Source organism: Alosa pseudoharengus, unplaced genomic scaffold (assembly GCF_046254945.1).
Source record: "Alosa pseudoharengus isolate Yale_2024_CS ecotype anadromous, Long Island Sound unplaced genomic scaffold, YU_APseudo_1.1 YU_APseudo_1.1_scf_5, whole genome shotgun sequence".
In the NCBI taxonomy this organism is placed as follows: domain Eukaryota; kingdom Metazoa; phylum Chordata; class Actinopteri; order Clupeiformes; family Clupeidae; genus Alosa; species Alosa pseudoharengus.
Window position 1 is genome coordinate 42503492 of NW_027468837.1, and position 16007 is coordinate 42519498.

General features: G+C 41.5%; 1 protein-coding gene across 3 annotated transcripts in view; it reads right to left on the reverse strand.

The window, feature by feature from the left end:
• gnas (GNAS complex locus) overlaps positions 1-16007 on the reverse strand; it is a 73791-nt gene that overhangs the window by 7438 nt on the left and 50346 nt on the right. For 2 of the 3 annotated variants that reach the window (XM_076268424.1, XM_076268423.1), the window contains 5 exons: positions 13009-13063; positions 12198-12271; positions 11299-11357; positions 539-659; positions 273-403 (listed from right to left, as the gene is read on the reverse strand). In XM_076268424.1, the coding sequence (XP_076124539.1) occupies positions 273-403; positions 539-659; positions 11299-11357; positions 12198-12271; positions 13009-13063 (440 nt within the window). Of the gene's footprint in view, positions 1-272; positions 404-538; positions 660-11298; positions 11358-12122; positions 12135-12197; positions 12272-13008; positions 13064-16007 lie in introns of those variants that run through there. The other variant, XM_076268425.1, reaches the window with a different exon arrangement.

Consider the following 16007-nt stretch of genomic DNA (forward strand, 5'->3'; position numbering starts at 1 on the left):
CACAAAACCGGATGGAGACATTTTGCTCTCTTGCACTCACTCGCTGTCAGTCCCATACGCAAATTTAATACCTCCCTTCCGAAAATTCAAGACATCCCAGACAATTTAAGACCTTTTTAGGCCTTAAAAACCGAAAGTTGTATTTCAGACTTTTTAAGGATCCGCGGGAACCCTGTTGCGGAGATGACCGGAAAGTTGAACAGTGAGAAAGTGTGTGTGTGTGTGTGTGTGTGTGTGTGTGTGTGTGTGTGTGTGTGTGTGTGTGGTCTCACCATCGTCAGGCGTGGTGTAGCGCGCAAACTCAGGGAAGTAGTCCTCAATTTTGGATTTCCCTGCTAGAACTTTTTCTGCCAACAGGTCCTGTTTGTTCAGGAAGAGAATTACTGAGATGGTCCGAAGCCACCTGGAGTGATGAAGGGAGAGAGGGAGGGATGGATGGAGAGAGAAAGAGATGTGAGACTTCCATAACCCCCCCCACCATCCGCTGTCCCACCTGCCCCTCCCCCTCACCTATTGTCCCACCTGCCCCCCCCCTCACCTGTTGTTCCAGATGTTCTTGAAGAGGTTGAGCGCCTCCTGCAGGCGGTTGGTCTGATTGTCCTCCCGAATTACCATGTTGTAACTGCTACTGGCCACCACAAATATGATGGCCGTCACGTCTGCACGCACACACACACACACACACACAAGAAAGAATCTGGGGGTTATTCAACAAGCCTACATTTCCTGCCCATTACTCTGATCGCCTCTGTGGCACCGCCAGCGCAGGCCACTGTTATGGGATGGAAGGACAGGTCACCGTAGCAACTGAAGTTTCAAAGGGGTTTTCTTTCCCACAATTTAAATAAACAAATAAATAAAAATAAAGTGGATCTAATTCCAACAGAAAATTGTCCTCGACAATAATTAACCCTCTAACCGCCCAAGTCACAATATTGCGACAAGCGTCATTACTGAATAAAACAGACGATAGACTCGAGTACAGTGTAAAATCTAATTTGTACTCTTTACCACTAGTTGGCAGACACCCAGAGCTTCGATTGAAGCTCATGTTTGTTTGTGAAAGTTTTTAGGAAGTACGCGAGAAACACACGTGCATTTCCTCTATAACGCGAAAGTAATGCAGGCCATAGTTTTGCACAAATTGAAGCAGAAATACACCAAATGTTGAAAGAATATTTGCCTTTTGGAGAATACGATCGATCGTCTATTGACAGTGATAAGTCACGGTGCGTCTGTGAATGGAGGTGCGCCTTTGCGTCAGTGTCCACTAAGCATACCATGCTTATTTCGACCCTCTGCCCAACAAAGCTGGAGGTTGCAGTGGTAATAGTGATGATAGTGTCCGTAATGGACGTGGTACAGACAGCAGCGGTTGTAAAAATAGTGCTCTGAAGAATCACATCATCTGCATCACAACCAGCTGTTACTCCACTGCATCACAACCAGCTGTTACTCACTCTGCTGCATCACAACCAGCTGTTACTCCACTACATCACAACCAGCTGTTACTCACTCTGCTGCATCACAACCAGCTGTTACTCCACTACATCACAACCAGCTGTTACTCACTCTGCTGCATCACAACCAGCTGTTACTCCACTACATCACAACCAGCTGTTACTCACTGTGCTGCATCACAACCAGCTGTTACTCACTCTGCTGCATCACAACCAGCTGTTACTCACTCTGCTGCATCACAACCAGCCGTTACTCCACTACATCACAACCAGCTGTTACTCACTCTGCTGCATCACAACCAGCTGTTACTCCACTACATCACAACCAGCTGTTACTCACTCTGCTGCATCACAACCAGCTGTTACTCCACTACATCACAACCAGCTGTTACTCACTCTGCTGCATCACAACCAGCTGTTACTCCACTACATCACAACCAGCTGTTACTCACTCTGCTGCATCACAACCAGCTGTTACTCACTCTGCTGCATCACAACCAGCCGTTACTCACTCTGCTGCATCACAACCTGACTCCTTTATATAGATGCTCTTACCCATATGGCAACATTTGGGATTAAACCCAACTATAGGTAAACATCTTACCCATACGGCAACATTTGGGAGAAACCCAACTATAGGTAAACATGTTACCCATACGGCAACATTTGGGATTAAACCCAACTAGAGGTAAACATCTTACCCATACGGCAACATTTGGGAGAAACCCAACTATAGGTAAACATCTTACCCATACGGCAACATTTGGGATTAAACCCAACTATATGTAAACATCTTACCCATACGGCAACATTTGGGATTAAACCCAACTATAGTTAAACATTTTACCCATACGGCAACATTTGGGATTAAAACCTAGTGCGTAGCAGACCTGGGGGAACACGGATGTGTGATAGGAAAAAAAAGGCCGATCTGTTCCACAGCCTTATGATTAGCATGCTACGCTACACTGACTTTTATTTGTCTTCCGATAAGCATTGTACGCTAGGCTGACGTAGCCAGAACTCAATTCTTTTCAGAATATATGTCTGGAGCTTCGGCATTAGGACATGATTATTGGGGCGTGTTTCAACCGATATAGGGGGAAAATTTATCTGCACAATTGGATCGAACTAACCAATCAGCGCAACAAAATAATCTAGCTCGAATCCTGTAGGGAGAAATACCAAAACATCCTTCTTCCCGACAAATGCCTTTATCACTGTTTTATGTTTGTTTTTAAAGTTGTTGGGTCAGTATCTAGATAGATAGATAGATAGATAGATACTTTATTGATCCCCAGGGGAAATTCAAGGTCTCAGTAGCATACAGACAACACACACAAATTCACTAACATCAGAAAAAGTAACTAGAAAAGCATTTCCTGAAGGAAATACAGTGCATGAAAATGCAAAAAATATGATGTAAAATATGCAGAGTAAAAACAAACTATATTGGTTGCTAGGTAGATGAGGTTTAATATAGTTGGAATGACTGAACAGTTAAATAGGTGGGTAGTTTATATGGTTAAATTATTTAGGTAGATAGTTGACGAACTGACAGTTGGAATGGCTCTAATGTTTTCTAGTAGTTATGCTAACTATGTTAACAAATATAATAATTCTAACCAAGTTACTTAACTTAGTTAACTTAGCATAACTACTAAAAATGAAAACATTAGCTAACTAGCATGTTAACTATGCTAACATGTGACTTAGCTAATGCTAATTAACAATGCTAACATGCTAACTATGCCAACCATGTGACTTAGCTAACCTAGCTAATCATTTTAGTAGCTATGCTAACTATGCTAACTAAAATGTTAACAATGCTAACATGTTAACTATGCTAACATGTGACTTAGCTAACCTAGATAATCATTTTTAGTAGTTATGCTAACTATGCTAACTAAAATGTTAGCAATGCTAACATGCTAACTATGCTAACCATGTGACTTAGCTAACCTAGCTAATCATTTTTAGTAGCTATGCTAACTAGCATGCTAACAATGTTAACATGCTAACCATGTTACTTAGCTAACTTAGCTAATTATTTTTAGCAGTTTTGCTAAAAATGTTAACAATGTTAACAATGCTAACATGCTAACTATGGTAACCATGTTACTTAGCTAACTTAGCTAATCATTTTTAGCAGTTTTGCTAAAAATGCTAACAATGTTATCAATGCTAACATGCTATAACTATGCTAACCATGCTAACTAGCTACAGTGGGTAGGAGTCATAGTTGATGACAAGTAACAGTTACAATGGCTGAACAGTTTAAAAAGTTCAGTAGTTTAAAGGGTTAAATTGTTTAACATTGAAATATTGTAGTGAGGACTTTTATTTTGAAACCGTTTTTGGCAGAGGAAGCAGTTGAACAGGATGCGTAGTCTTAATAGAGGCAGTTTGTATGCTTAAAGCTAGAGACTGGCAGTTGATCAAGGTGGCCGGAACACCTGGCATAGGATTCTAATTGCTTAACGTCTCTATTGTGATGTCATCAGCTCATGTTAAGTCTATGGGGAAATTTTGACTAGTTTTGAATTAATAGTTTAAAAAGTATAAAAGTTACAAAGCTGAAAAATACATAGCCTAGGCTGAAATGTCTGATTGGAAGGCACTCTTGTGATCCCATGTATTAAACAGTAGGCCTACATTACATCCCTGCAAAGTTTATTTCAAAAATATTTCCCAACCAGCAGTGCTCAGTATGACTGGGTTATGGATCCATTTAATGCAGCATGTTGGTATTTCATTGAATATATTGTACAATGCTGTAAAATGGCCTATGCTTCCTAATATGTTGCTGGAAAACTGAAATATGTGTGTTATGTATTTATTTATTATTATATCTGCAGCACCAGCTGATTTTAACTCTGTTGAAGAGGATATATTTATTTCAATAAATTTGACAATTTTAAGCTTGACCTACCACTTTCTTAGAGCGATGGGGGACAGATGGGGCTCGAGAATGCCCCCTTGATCAAAGTGGGGAATGAAAGAAAAAGTTTGAGAACCACTGCCTTAAGTGAAGCATTGAACAGTTCAATGGCCCTGGGGACAAATTACTTCCTCAGTCTGTCTGTTGTGCAAGGAAGTGAGAAAAGTCTCCAGCTGATCAGGCTCTTCTGCTTAACAATAGTGCTGTGGAGTGGGTGACACTCATTGTCCAAGATGTTGATCAGTTTGATCAGTTTGTATCTTGTACAACAGACGTGATAGCAAAATGTATTGTCTAGCTTCTCTGCAAAAGCCTTTTTAGTTGTAAACGAAACCAACCGAAGCTCAGGTGACAGGATAGGCTGTGCACTGTTGCTCATCTGTCCATCAACATATAGAGCCGGCCCTGACGATTTGATTGGTACGATCAGTTCTCTGCCGGGCCGAATTGCCTGACCTCAAATTTTGTGGCCGGGATTAAATTCGGGCTACACTGACTTTTATTTGTCTTACGATTAGCATTCTACGCTACACTGACTTTTATTTGTTTACAATTAGAATTGTACCCTACACTGACTTTTATTTGTTTTACCTTATACCTTAAACAAGTTTTTTATTTGTATAACGTTTAGCATTATATGCTACACCATATTTGGGGGGCAGCTGTGGCCTACTGGTAAGGGCTTCGGACTTGTAACTGGAGGGTTGCCTGTTCGAACCCCGACCAGTAGAAACGGCTGAAGTGCCCTTGAGCAAGGCACCTAACCCCTCACTGCTGAAAAATTCCTCCTATGAGAAAATGAATGGATTTTTGGGAAATCATAAGCATACGTTGTCTTCGTGTTGACTTTAGACCCATAACATCTCTAAAATATGACTATGTTGCTATGTCTCTACCACCAGTAAAAAAGCTAATTACATCACAAGGCCAGCAGAAGCTAACCCTAGTTAGCAATTGAGGATCACAAGTTTTCTCACAACAATCACGCAGCTAACTTAACATATCGGTTACAGAAGGGTTTCATAGCCACTTTCTGTTGGTCAGTATAATTCAGATGTTTTTTGGCAATATGGCTGTTGGATAGTATAATTCAGATGTTTTTTTGGCAATATGGCTGTATATTTTGTCTTGGGAACCAGGAAGTGTTCAAATGCTAACGTTAAAAACTACAAGCTAACATTAAAAACTACAAGCTAACGTTAAAAACTACAAGCTAACATTAAAAACTACAAGCTAACATTAAAAACTACAAGCTAACATTAAAAACTACAAGCTAACATTAAAAACTATAAGCTCCGCTACAAGTCCCGCCCTTGCGCTTACAGTCCGTGGACCTTATTTCAAATATTTCGAATTTCATTCCCACCAGAAGGGTTGTGACCAGGGATGGAAATCAGCACCCGCCACCTGCCAAAAGCGGGTGAATTTGTGTACTGGAGGGTGAATTTGGTCAACTTACCAGCCACTGTGGCGGGTAAATAAACAGAGCTAGCATACCACAAATATAGTCAGATCCGGTCAAATTTTCATAAGCATTGACGGTTAAACATAAGAAAGTGTCTGTAGGGATCATGTAACGTTACCAGCCTTTAAGAGTAAATCACGCTGATTTGAAGTTACCAGTGAGCCGCCATCCGCAGCATTGGCACTGGCGCAGCGCTGCACTTTCTGGCGCTACTGTTAAGAAACTGGCGCTATGCTTTCATGTGCCACTGCTACGCCTAGTTCAGGATGACTGCATACACACAGCCCAAACCCAGCGAGATCTGCATTATATCTTCACAGGCTAAAATTGTCATGCCAATACTGCCCTAAGGCAAAAGACCTTAACTCACCAGAGTGTGAAACTGAGAAAAATGCCTTTAAAGTTATCTTAATGTCCTGACAATTGAGTAATAGTTATAATATTGTAATTTTCACATTTTGTAGTGTATACCTGTATTAATCCATCTACAAAAAAAACTCTTTACTGTTACTGTATTCTGCCTTAGTATTGCCCACAAAATGACAATCGGTCATACTAAGGCAAAATACCTTAACACTGTGCTATAAAATAGAAGTTATGATAACTTTCACTTAAAATGTAAGCAATAGTAACCCTATTGGACTCACTATGATAAAATGGCTTCACATTTTTTAACATCATATGAAAATTATAGATTTTTCATTTTTTTCTGTATTTCATACTCATACTAGTACCACACATACAGTCACTTCTAACAAATGTCAGAATTAAGAATGAGAGTGTTTTGATGTTTTAATATATATAAAGCATATTTTTCTGTTTGGATATGAGGCACTTATTTAGACTCATTGGCTTGTTTATTTCGATAACCAGCCTAGAACAGCAAAAATATTTCAGAATCATCCCATTGTAGCATCTTAATGTCTATTGAAAAGTTTCAGTGAAAACATAAGAAGTTATTTCTTGGGATTTTACTTGCAGTATTTGCATTACTATCATAAATTGCATTATTATGGTTATGGTTATGGTTATGGATTTAGCATACGCCTTTGTCCAAAGCGACACATAAATACAAAAAAACATAATAATATTTAAAATTGAACAGGGAACAGATTAAAATGTAGGTCAAATATAGTAAGGAGAATAGTGGTAGTACACAATAATATCAATTCAATCAATAGCCTAATAAAAAAAGCAATGTAAAAAAGGGGAAAGGCAATAATAAAACAATAATGTCAATTCAATCAATAATATAAAAACAATGATATGCTAAGACTACATTAAGGAGAATATCAATAATAAACAATAATGTCAAATTAATTAACAGCCTAATTAAAAATATTATATTATGATATATATATAAATATATAATGATATTATCATATCAGGAATACATTTTGATTATGCGTGTAGTACTTTTTAAAAATCATGATTAAACACTATAGGCCTATACATTTTCCTGGATAGAATGGAAACTTGCAGATGCAGATGATAAAACAAAGTTCTCCCACACAAATTAGGTAGATTAGGATGTGATTGGTTGCCTTTATTTGGTCATTTTATATTACTGCAATTTAAAGCTGCCTGCTAGCTTTAATTTCCCCACTAACCCACAGCTACACTAAACTTTAGGATTGCATAGATAGAACTGACAGCCTGCAAGAACTTGGGAGTTTTGACTAGCCGGCAGCAAGTTTTAAAAACTTGTGGCAGATTTAATGGATTTATTTTCTCGTTGGTTGTTTGGTATGGATTTTAACCAGGGTTCAACAAAAGGTAGGCTCTACATTACGACATTCCTGCTGCTGGTGTGTGTGTGGAAGATGTGTCATTGCGGCTCCAACAAACTCGCGTAGTTTTCAGTCAGTGACTATCATTTGCAGGCGAGACCTAGCCTATGAGAAGCATTTTTTTTTCCAGTTGACATGTAGCCTTGTATTACGGGCTGTGATGTGAATTAAGATATCCTAGGTTACAAGCCATGCTCTAATGCACCGCTTGTTACTGAATATGTTGTTGACTTTAGGCTTTTAAGTTAGGCTAGGCTATCAAGATTAGCCCATCTTTAATGCACCAGCATGTCATTCCTTGATCTTGGCACAAGGCTACGTTTCAAAGCCATCAATCTAACAAAAAGCAAGCACTGCAAAACATGTAGGCTACTGTATACACTTTATTGAAGTTAGTGTGTGTCTGAGGTGATTTAATTGAATAATGCATAGCCTAGACATAAGTCCAGCCAACAATACAACTTCTCGTTGATGGTCGGTCAGAAGGCAGCTTGCTGTAACTTCGCACCGTAACTTCAATCGAGTGTTCAGTAGCAGCGTGAAAGGAAGGCATAAAGCCGTATCTGATGTTACGGGCTTCTGCCACAGTGTCCCCATGACTTTTTGAAGTTACAGCAAAAACATCATCTTATTTCTCCGAAAAAACAACCGAATTGAAACTTGATGTTTGTCTACATGATAAAACTTATGTTAATTGTCCTAATAATGACAAAAACTAATTTTCGCCAAAATTGAAGTTACGACCTTTTGCCTTAGTGCGGCAGAATAGTTCTCTGCATAGCTAATATTTTAATCCGGCCCACTACACCTTCACGGAAAACTATATGACACGCTGCTATTTAGACCTGAGGCAGACATGCTGCTATTTAGACCTGAGGCACACAGACAGATACACATCTCCACACCCATTCGTCGTGGTGGAATATCTCATGAACTCTTCACGTAACACAGTAAAACCCGTATATCAGAATAAACAGCAGACTTTACTGAACACAAAGGTGTCTAAAGCATTCTTCTGTACAATTAGCCGATCCAGAGTAATCCGGTTTTGAAATTATAGCAAATTTGTACATGGTCTCTAACTTTGGGCTTTTGTTCAATACATGATTTCATAAAAGGCCAAATACAAAATAAATGTTAAAAATATCACCTATATAACTGTAAATATTAAAATCAGAGGATATACAGCTCATGGCTAAAAGCTTGTCAATGTAGCCTTATTGATTTATTTTCACAAAATGCTAAGCATCTTTTTAAGTTTCTTAAAGATGTGCTTAAAGGTGCGATTTGTAGGATTGTTACCGAACGTTCTGCAGGCCAAAATCAAAACACTGGTGAACGTTCTCAAGACTACCAGACGCGAGTCTCTTCTGGGTTGCCAGATGTAATGAAGACTTAGCTAACGTTTGTTGACCTGCAGCTGCTTTAACGTTTCTCCAACCATGACCCAGCTACACATTACGGAAACAGTGAAAACAAAAAATACCTCTCTAACCAACGTAACATATTTAGCTGAAGTTAGCGATGCAGATTAAGTTTAGCTTAGGCTAGGCTACCTGTTGTGGAGAAATATGGCCAGCTCTGTGTCAGACTTGATATTCTTCGTTTGAGGAAGACGTCACCATCTCAGGAAGCTCCTCCGATGTCCACTTAATTTGTTTCTTTTTTTTCTTTTCTTTGTTTCTCGTTTTAATTTCTCGTAGGCGTTCATGACTACAACTTACAGCTGTTGACAGTTGGCCTTTGCTAATTTGGCAACCCAAATAGGAGGACGCGCTAGCCCATTATTAATAAGCTATTCTAGAATTAATCGTTCAAAACATAAACGAAAATTCCAAGAGATTCCGCCCCGTAACTCATTTTTTTTCATGGGTTTTACGGGGTTTTATGGGTTAGAGTAATGTTGTCAAATAAGCCATTACTTCAATTCATCGTGTTTCCTTACTCTCTGACAACATATGGTGATAATTTTTGGAATGGTTAAAGTTTATTTTCCATTATTTCCTACATACTGGACCTTTAAATTTGCTAGGTTACGGGGACGCTGGCGAGACACGCCGCTCCGTCTGGCATCATGTTTTTGTTTGTATTTATGTAATGTTCGTAATTTTATGTAATGTTCTGTTCATTTTTTGTATTTATTTTTCAAGTTAAATGTAATCACTCTTTATTTATGTTATTTTCGATCGTTTTTGTATTATTCTTAGTCCTTTTTTCTGATCAAACTCGGCTGACACCATCAACGTCAAGTTAACGTTAACGTTAACCAGCTTCCATTGGGCTGATGAGCGCCTTGGCTAGCCTGCCTTATGTCTCTGAAGTCCCTCATCCATCCGTGACGCTGCACATCCAATGTCTGGACGGAGGGATTGCTCAGCAAGGGTGCCTCAATCTGCAAGAGATCTGCAGCTGCCACGACCACCGAGCTGCGACTGACATGCGAGCTGCTATGCTAGCATCTACCGGTGCCTGGAGTCTGGATTGAGTGCTAAGAAACTCTGATGACCGCGTCAACCATGAAACAACAAACGGTCACTGTCTAGGACCACCGAGCTGATAATCAGCAGGGTCGCCCATCACAAATTCGGACTGTCTTGTCCTTCCAGTGCTCTCCAGACTGCCAGTGGATTCTCCGGGTTGGTCAGTTATTAAGAACTTTTGGTGTTGCATCGTGAAGACACAGCTGTGCGCAGTTGTCACGCGGGTCATCTTTGCCCCTTGGACATTTTCAGCCGTTTGGAAATTGGACTCATTTTATTTTTAATTTGTAAATTCTACGCAAACGATCTATAGTTTCAGTGTTCTTTATACAGTCTATGGGGAAAATCTCTGAGGGTAATTGTTGCATCATAATATGGAACTCTCGGATTGCGAACATTCTAATCACATATTTGTGACTGTACTCCTCAGGAGCCACACCACTTGGCTCAGACACTATGGCATTTGAATATGGCAAGACACTATGGCATATGAAGGACCCACCCCACCTTTATGGCAAGACACTATGGCATATGAATATGGCAAAACACTATGGCATATGAATATGGCAAGACACTATGGCATTAGAATGCTGTTCTGTTGCCCTTACTAGCTGCTGCGCTTGGAGGACAGGCCAATTATGAGTTTTGTCCAACATGGTGGATTTAGAGAAAAAATCATCACATTTGAATTGTATCGCAATAATGCCGATAACCATGATCATTTTGGTTACTATAATCATTACATTACATTACATTACATTACATTTGGCTGACGCATTTTTAGCCAAAGCGACTAACAACATGGTAAACAGTTTAAGTTTAGAGCAATTCTCAACAATATTAGGACAATTTAAAAAACATTAGAGTACAGTAAGAATAAGTGCATCAGTGAGTGCTGTTTTCATCATCATCATAATCATGATATCACATTTTCATACTGCATCTCTAGTGGCTGGTAAACAAGTTGAGTGGCTAATTTACTAATACTAATTTCCATCCCTGACACACACACACTCACACAAACACACATATACACATAGTGGCAGGTGGACCAAAGACGCTCTCACTCGATGACTGTGTCCGCATTCAACAGATATTGATATTGTACCATTTAGTTTAACACACCCTCATTCACACATGCATGCACACACACACAGCTTACCATTGAAGCACTGAATCCACTTCCTGCGTTCATCCCTCTGACCTCCAACATCAAACATACTACAGGGGAGACAAGAGCACATGAGAGACCGGAACCATCCACACACACACACACACACACACACACACACACACACACACTAGACACACTACCATAGCATAGGCATTGATTAACTCCCAATCATAGAGTGTACACGTCACACGTGGGGCAGCCGTGGCCTACTGGTCAGCGCTTCGGACTTGTAACCGGAGGGTTGCCGTGGCCTACTGGTTAGCGCTTCGGACTTGTAACCGGAGGGTTGCCGTGGCCTACTGGTCAGCGCTTCGGACTTGTAACCGGAGGGTTGCCGTGGCCTACTGGTAAGCGCTTCGGACCTGTAACTGGAGGGTTGCCGGTTCGAACCCCGACCAGTAGGCACGGCTGAAGTGCCCTCGAGCAAGGCACCTAACCCCTCACTGCTCCCCGAGCGCCGCTGTTGTTGCAGGCAGCTCACTGCGCCGGGATTAGTGTGTGCTTCACCTCACTGTGTGTTCACTGTGTGCTGAGTGTGTTTCACTAATTCACGGATTGGGATAAATGCAGAGACCAAATTTCCCTCACGGGATCAAAAGAGTATATATACTTCTACTATATACGTCTGTCCCCATACAGAAGGAAAGAGCAGGAGAGCTCACTGCAAATTGACCTTGTCCACTCACACACTCACTCACTCACACACACTCACTCACCTCACTCATTCACTCACTCACTCACTCACTCACTCACACGAGAAAGCTGGAAGTTGACCTTGTCCACTCACTCAAGGAGAAAGCTAGAGAATTCACTGGAAATTGACCTTGTCCATTCAGAGACACACACACACATAGGAGGAAAAAAGGAAGGAAAAAAAGAGAACTCACTGGAAATTGACCTTGTCCACTTGGAACCTTGTCTCAAAAATCCCAGATGTCAGAACTCTGCATCTCAAAAGGTCCTGACAGAGAAACAAACACACTCACTGCATAACAAGAACCCACTTCACTTTGTGAAGGGCTGCGGTGTGTGTTTTAGGGTTACCTGGTCTGTAGAGGTGTGGGGGTGTGTTTTGGGGTTACCTGGTCTGTGTGGGTGTGTTTTGGGGTTACCTGGTCTGTAGAGGTGTGGTGTGTGTTTTGGGGTTACCTGGTCTGTGGGGGTGTGGGGGTGTGTTTTGGGGTTACCTGGTTTGTGGGGGTGTGTTTTGGGGTTACCTGGTCTGTGTGGGTGTGTTTTGGGGTTACCTGGTCTGTGGGGGTGTGGGGGTGTGTTTTGGGGTTACCTGGTTTGTGGGGGTGTGTTTTGGGGTTACCTGGTCTGTGTGGGTGTGTTTTGGGGTTACCTGGTCTGTGGGGGTGTGGGGGTGTGTTTTGGGGTTACCTGGTTTGTGGGGGTGTGTTTTGGGGTTACCTGGTCTGTGTGGGTGTGTTTTGGGGTTACCTGGTCTGTAGAGGTGTGTGGGTGTTTTGGGGTTACCTGGTTTGTGGGGGTGTGTTTTGGGGTTACCTGGTCTGTGTGGGTGTTTTGGGGTTACCTGGTCTGTGGGGGTGTGGGGGTGTGTTTTGGGGTTACCTGGTCTGTGTGGGTGTTTTGGGGTTACCTGGTCTGTGTGGGTGTTTTGGGGTTACCTGGTCTGTGGGGGTGTGTTTTGGGGTTACCTGGTCTGTAGAGGTGTGGTGTGTGTTTTGGGGTTACCTGGTCTGTGGGGGTGTAGTCACTCTGCTTGACGATGTCAATGCGGTCGAGGAAGCTGAGGAGAAGAGGACATGAGGACATGGTTAGTGTGTGTGTGTGTGTGTGTGTGTGTGTGTGTGTGTGTGTGTGTGTGTGTGTGTGTGTGTGTGTGTGTGTGTGTGTGTGATGGTTAAAGCCTTCCAACCCAAGCTCGCTCACGCGTGTGTGTGTGTGTGTGTGTGTCCAATCCATGCTCGCTCACATGTGTGTGTGGGTGTGTGTGAGAGAGAAACAGAGAGAGAGAGAGAAAGTGTTAGTGAGACAGAGAGAAAGTGTGTGTGTGTATGTTGAGTCCCTGTGATGATATGCCCCCTATGGCACTTAGCAGCATAGACCCCTCATCATCATTAATTAGTGTTCATCTTGCAAGCAAGGAATGGTGCTTTTATTGTGGTGATCATGTATATTTTGGGGTTAGTTTCTTCCTTCAACATTTTCAGCCAAAGTGTAATGAATTGTTGTCTGATTAAAGGGATATTCCACCATTTGGGGAAATACACTCGTTTTCCACCTCCCCTTGAGTTAAACAATTGAGTTTTCATCCAGCCGTTCTCTGAGTCTGACAGTAACACTTTTAGCTCCAGCTCATTGAATCAGATTAGACCAGAATCAGATTCCCCTTGGGATCAATAAAGTAAGTAAGTAAGTATGTATGTGTGTGTGTGTGTGTGTGTGTGTGTATGTGTGTATGTGTGTATGTATGTATGTATCTATCTATCTATCTATCTATCTATCTGAACTGATTGGTTTAATGGAATTTAAATGCCGTCTTTTCTCCGTTCGGGAGAATTAAAGTTTGCGTGACACGATCATCGTAGGGGGGCTACTGTTAGGTCTGCTCTTGTGTTGGCATGCACTAAATATTTATCTTTGTCTGTGTTAAATGTTTGTTTGTGTTGGCATGCAGTAAATATTTATCTTTGTGTTAAATGTTTGTTTGTGTTGGCATGCACTAAATATTTATCTTTGTCTGTGTTAAATGTTTGTTTGTGTTGGCATGCAGTAAATATTTATCTTTGTGTTAAATGTTTGTATTTGTTGGCAATAAAGTAAATATTTATCTTTGTCTGTGTCAAATGTTTCTTTGCTACATTTTCCTCACATCTGGTGCAACAGAATGTCGGATTGGGATTATGGACTTGGTAATTAAAACAGACCGTGTGTGTGTGTCCTCTTAACCTGTTGTCCGTGTGTGTGGGTGTGTGTGTCCTCTTAGCCTGATGTCCGTCCGTGTGTGTGTGTGTGTCCTCTTAACCTGTTGTCTGTGTGTTTGTAACCCAGTGTCTAACCCTAACCCTACCACTGTGTCTAACCCTAATCCTACCCTACTACAGTGTCTATGTTAGTTAGCAGTAGCGGCTACCCTACTACAGTGTCTATGTTAGTTAGCAGTAGCGGCTACCCTACTACAGTGTCTATGTTAGCAGTAGCGGCTACCCTACTACAGTATCTATGTTAGTTAGCAGTAGCGGCTACCCTACTACAGTGTCTATGTTAGTTAGCAGTAGCGGCTACCCTACTACAGTATCTATGTTAGTTAGCAGTAGCGGCTACCCTACTACAGTGTCTATGTTAGCAGAAGCGGCTACCCTACTACAGTGTCTATGTTAGTTAGCAGTAGCGGCTACCCTACTACAGTATCTATGTTAGTTAGCAGTAGCGGCTACCCTACTACAGTGTCTATGTTAGTTAGCAGTAGCGGCTACCCTACTACAGTGTCTATGTTAGCCTATGTTAGCAGTAGCGGCTACCCTACTACAGTGTCTATGTTAGCAGTAGCGGCTACCCTACTACAGTGTCTATGTTAGAAGTAGCGGCTACCCTACTACAGTGTCTATGTTAGTTAGCAGTAGCGGCTACCCTACTACAGTGTCTATGTTAGCAGTAGCGGCTATACTACTACAGTGTCTATGTTAGTTAGCAGTAGCGGCTACCCTACTACAGTGTCTATGTTAGCAGAAGCGGCTACCCTACTACAGTGTCTATGTTAGTTAGCAGTAGCGGCTACCCTACTATAGTATCTATGTTAGTTAGCAGTAGCGGCTACCCTACTACAGTGTCTATGTTAGTTAGCAGTAGCGGCTACCCTACTACAGTCTCTATGTTAGCAGAAGCGGCTACCCTACTACAGTGTCTATGTTAGTTAGCAGTAGCGGCTACCCTACTACAGTATCTATGTTAGTTAGCAGTAGCGGCTACCCTACTACAGTGTCTATGTTAGTTAGCAGTAGCGGCTACCCTACTACAGTGTCTATGTTAGCAGTAGCGGCTACCCTACTACAGTGTCTATGTTAGCAGTAGCGGCTACCCTACTACAGTGTCTATGTTAGTTAGCAGTAGCGGCTACCCTACTACAGTGTCTATGTTAGCAGTAGCGGCTACCCTACTACAGTGTCTATGTTAGCAGTAGCGGCTACCCTACTACAGTGTCTATGTTAGTTAGCAGTAGCGGCTACCCTACTACAGTGTCTATGTTAGTTAGCAGTAGCGGCTACCCTACTACAGTGTCTATGTTAGCAGTAGCGGCTACCCTACTACAGTGTCTATGTTAGTTAGCAGTAGCGGCTACCCTACTACAGTGTCTATGTTAGTTAGCAGTAGCGGCTACCCTACTACAGTGTCTATGTTAGTTAGCAGTAGCGGCTACCCTACTACAGTGTCTATGTTAGCAGAAGCGGCTACCCTACTACAGTGTCTATGTTAGTTAGCAGTAGCGGCTACCCTACTACAGTGTCTATTAGGGATGTAACGGTACATGTATTCGTATTGAACCGAAACGGTACGGGCGTCACGGTTCGGTGCATGAATTTACACAGAGAATACACGGTATAAAAATACATAAAACTTGCGTGCAGATTAATTAATGTAATGCAGAATTAGCCTACTGTTAAATACGAGAGTTACGAGAGTTTGTTAGCGACACCTAGATAGATAGACAGATGGATAGATACTTTATTGAT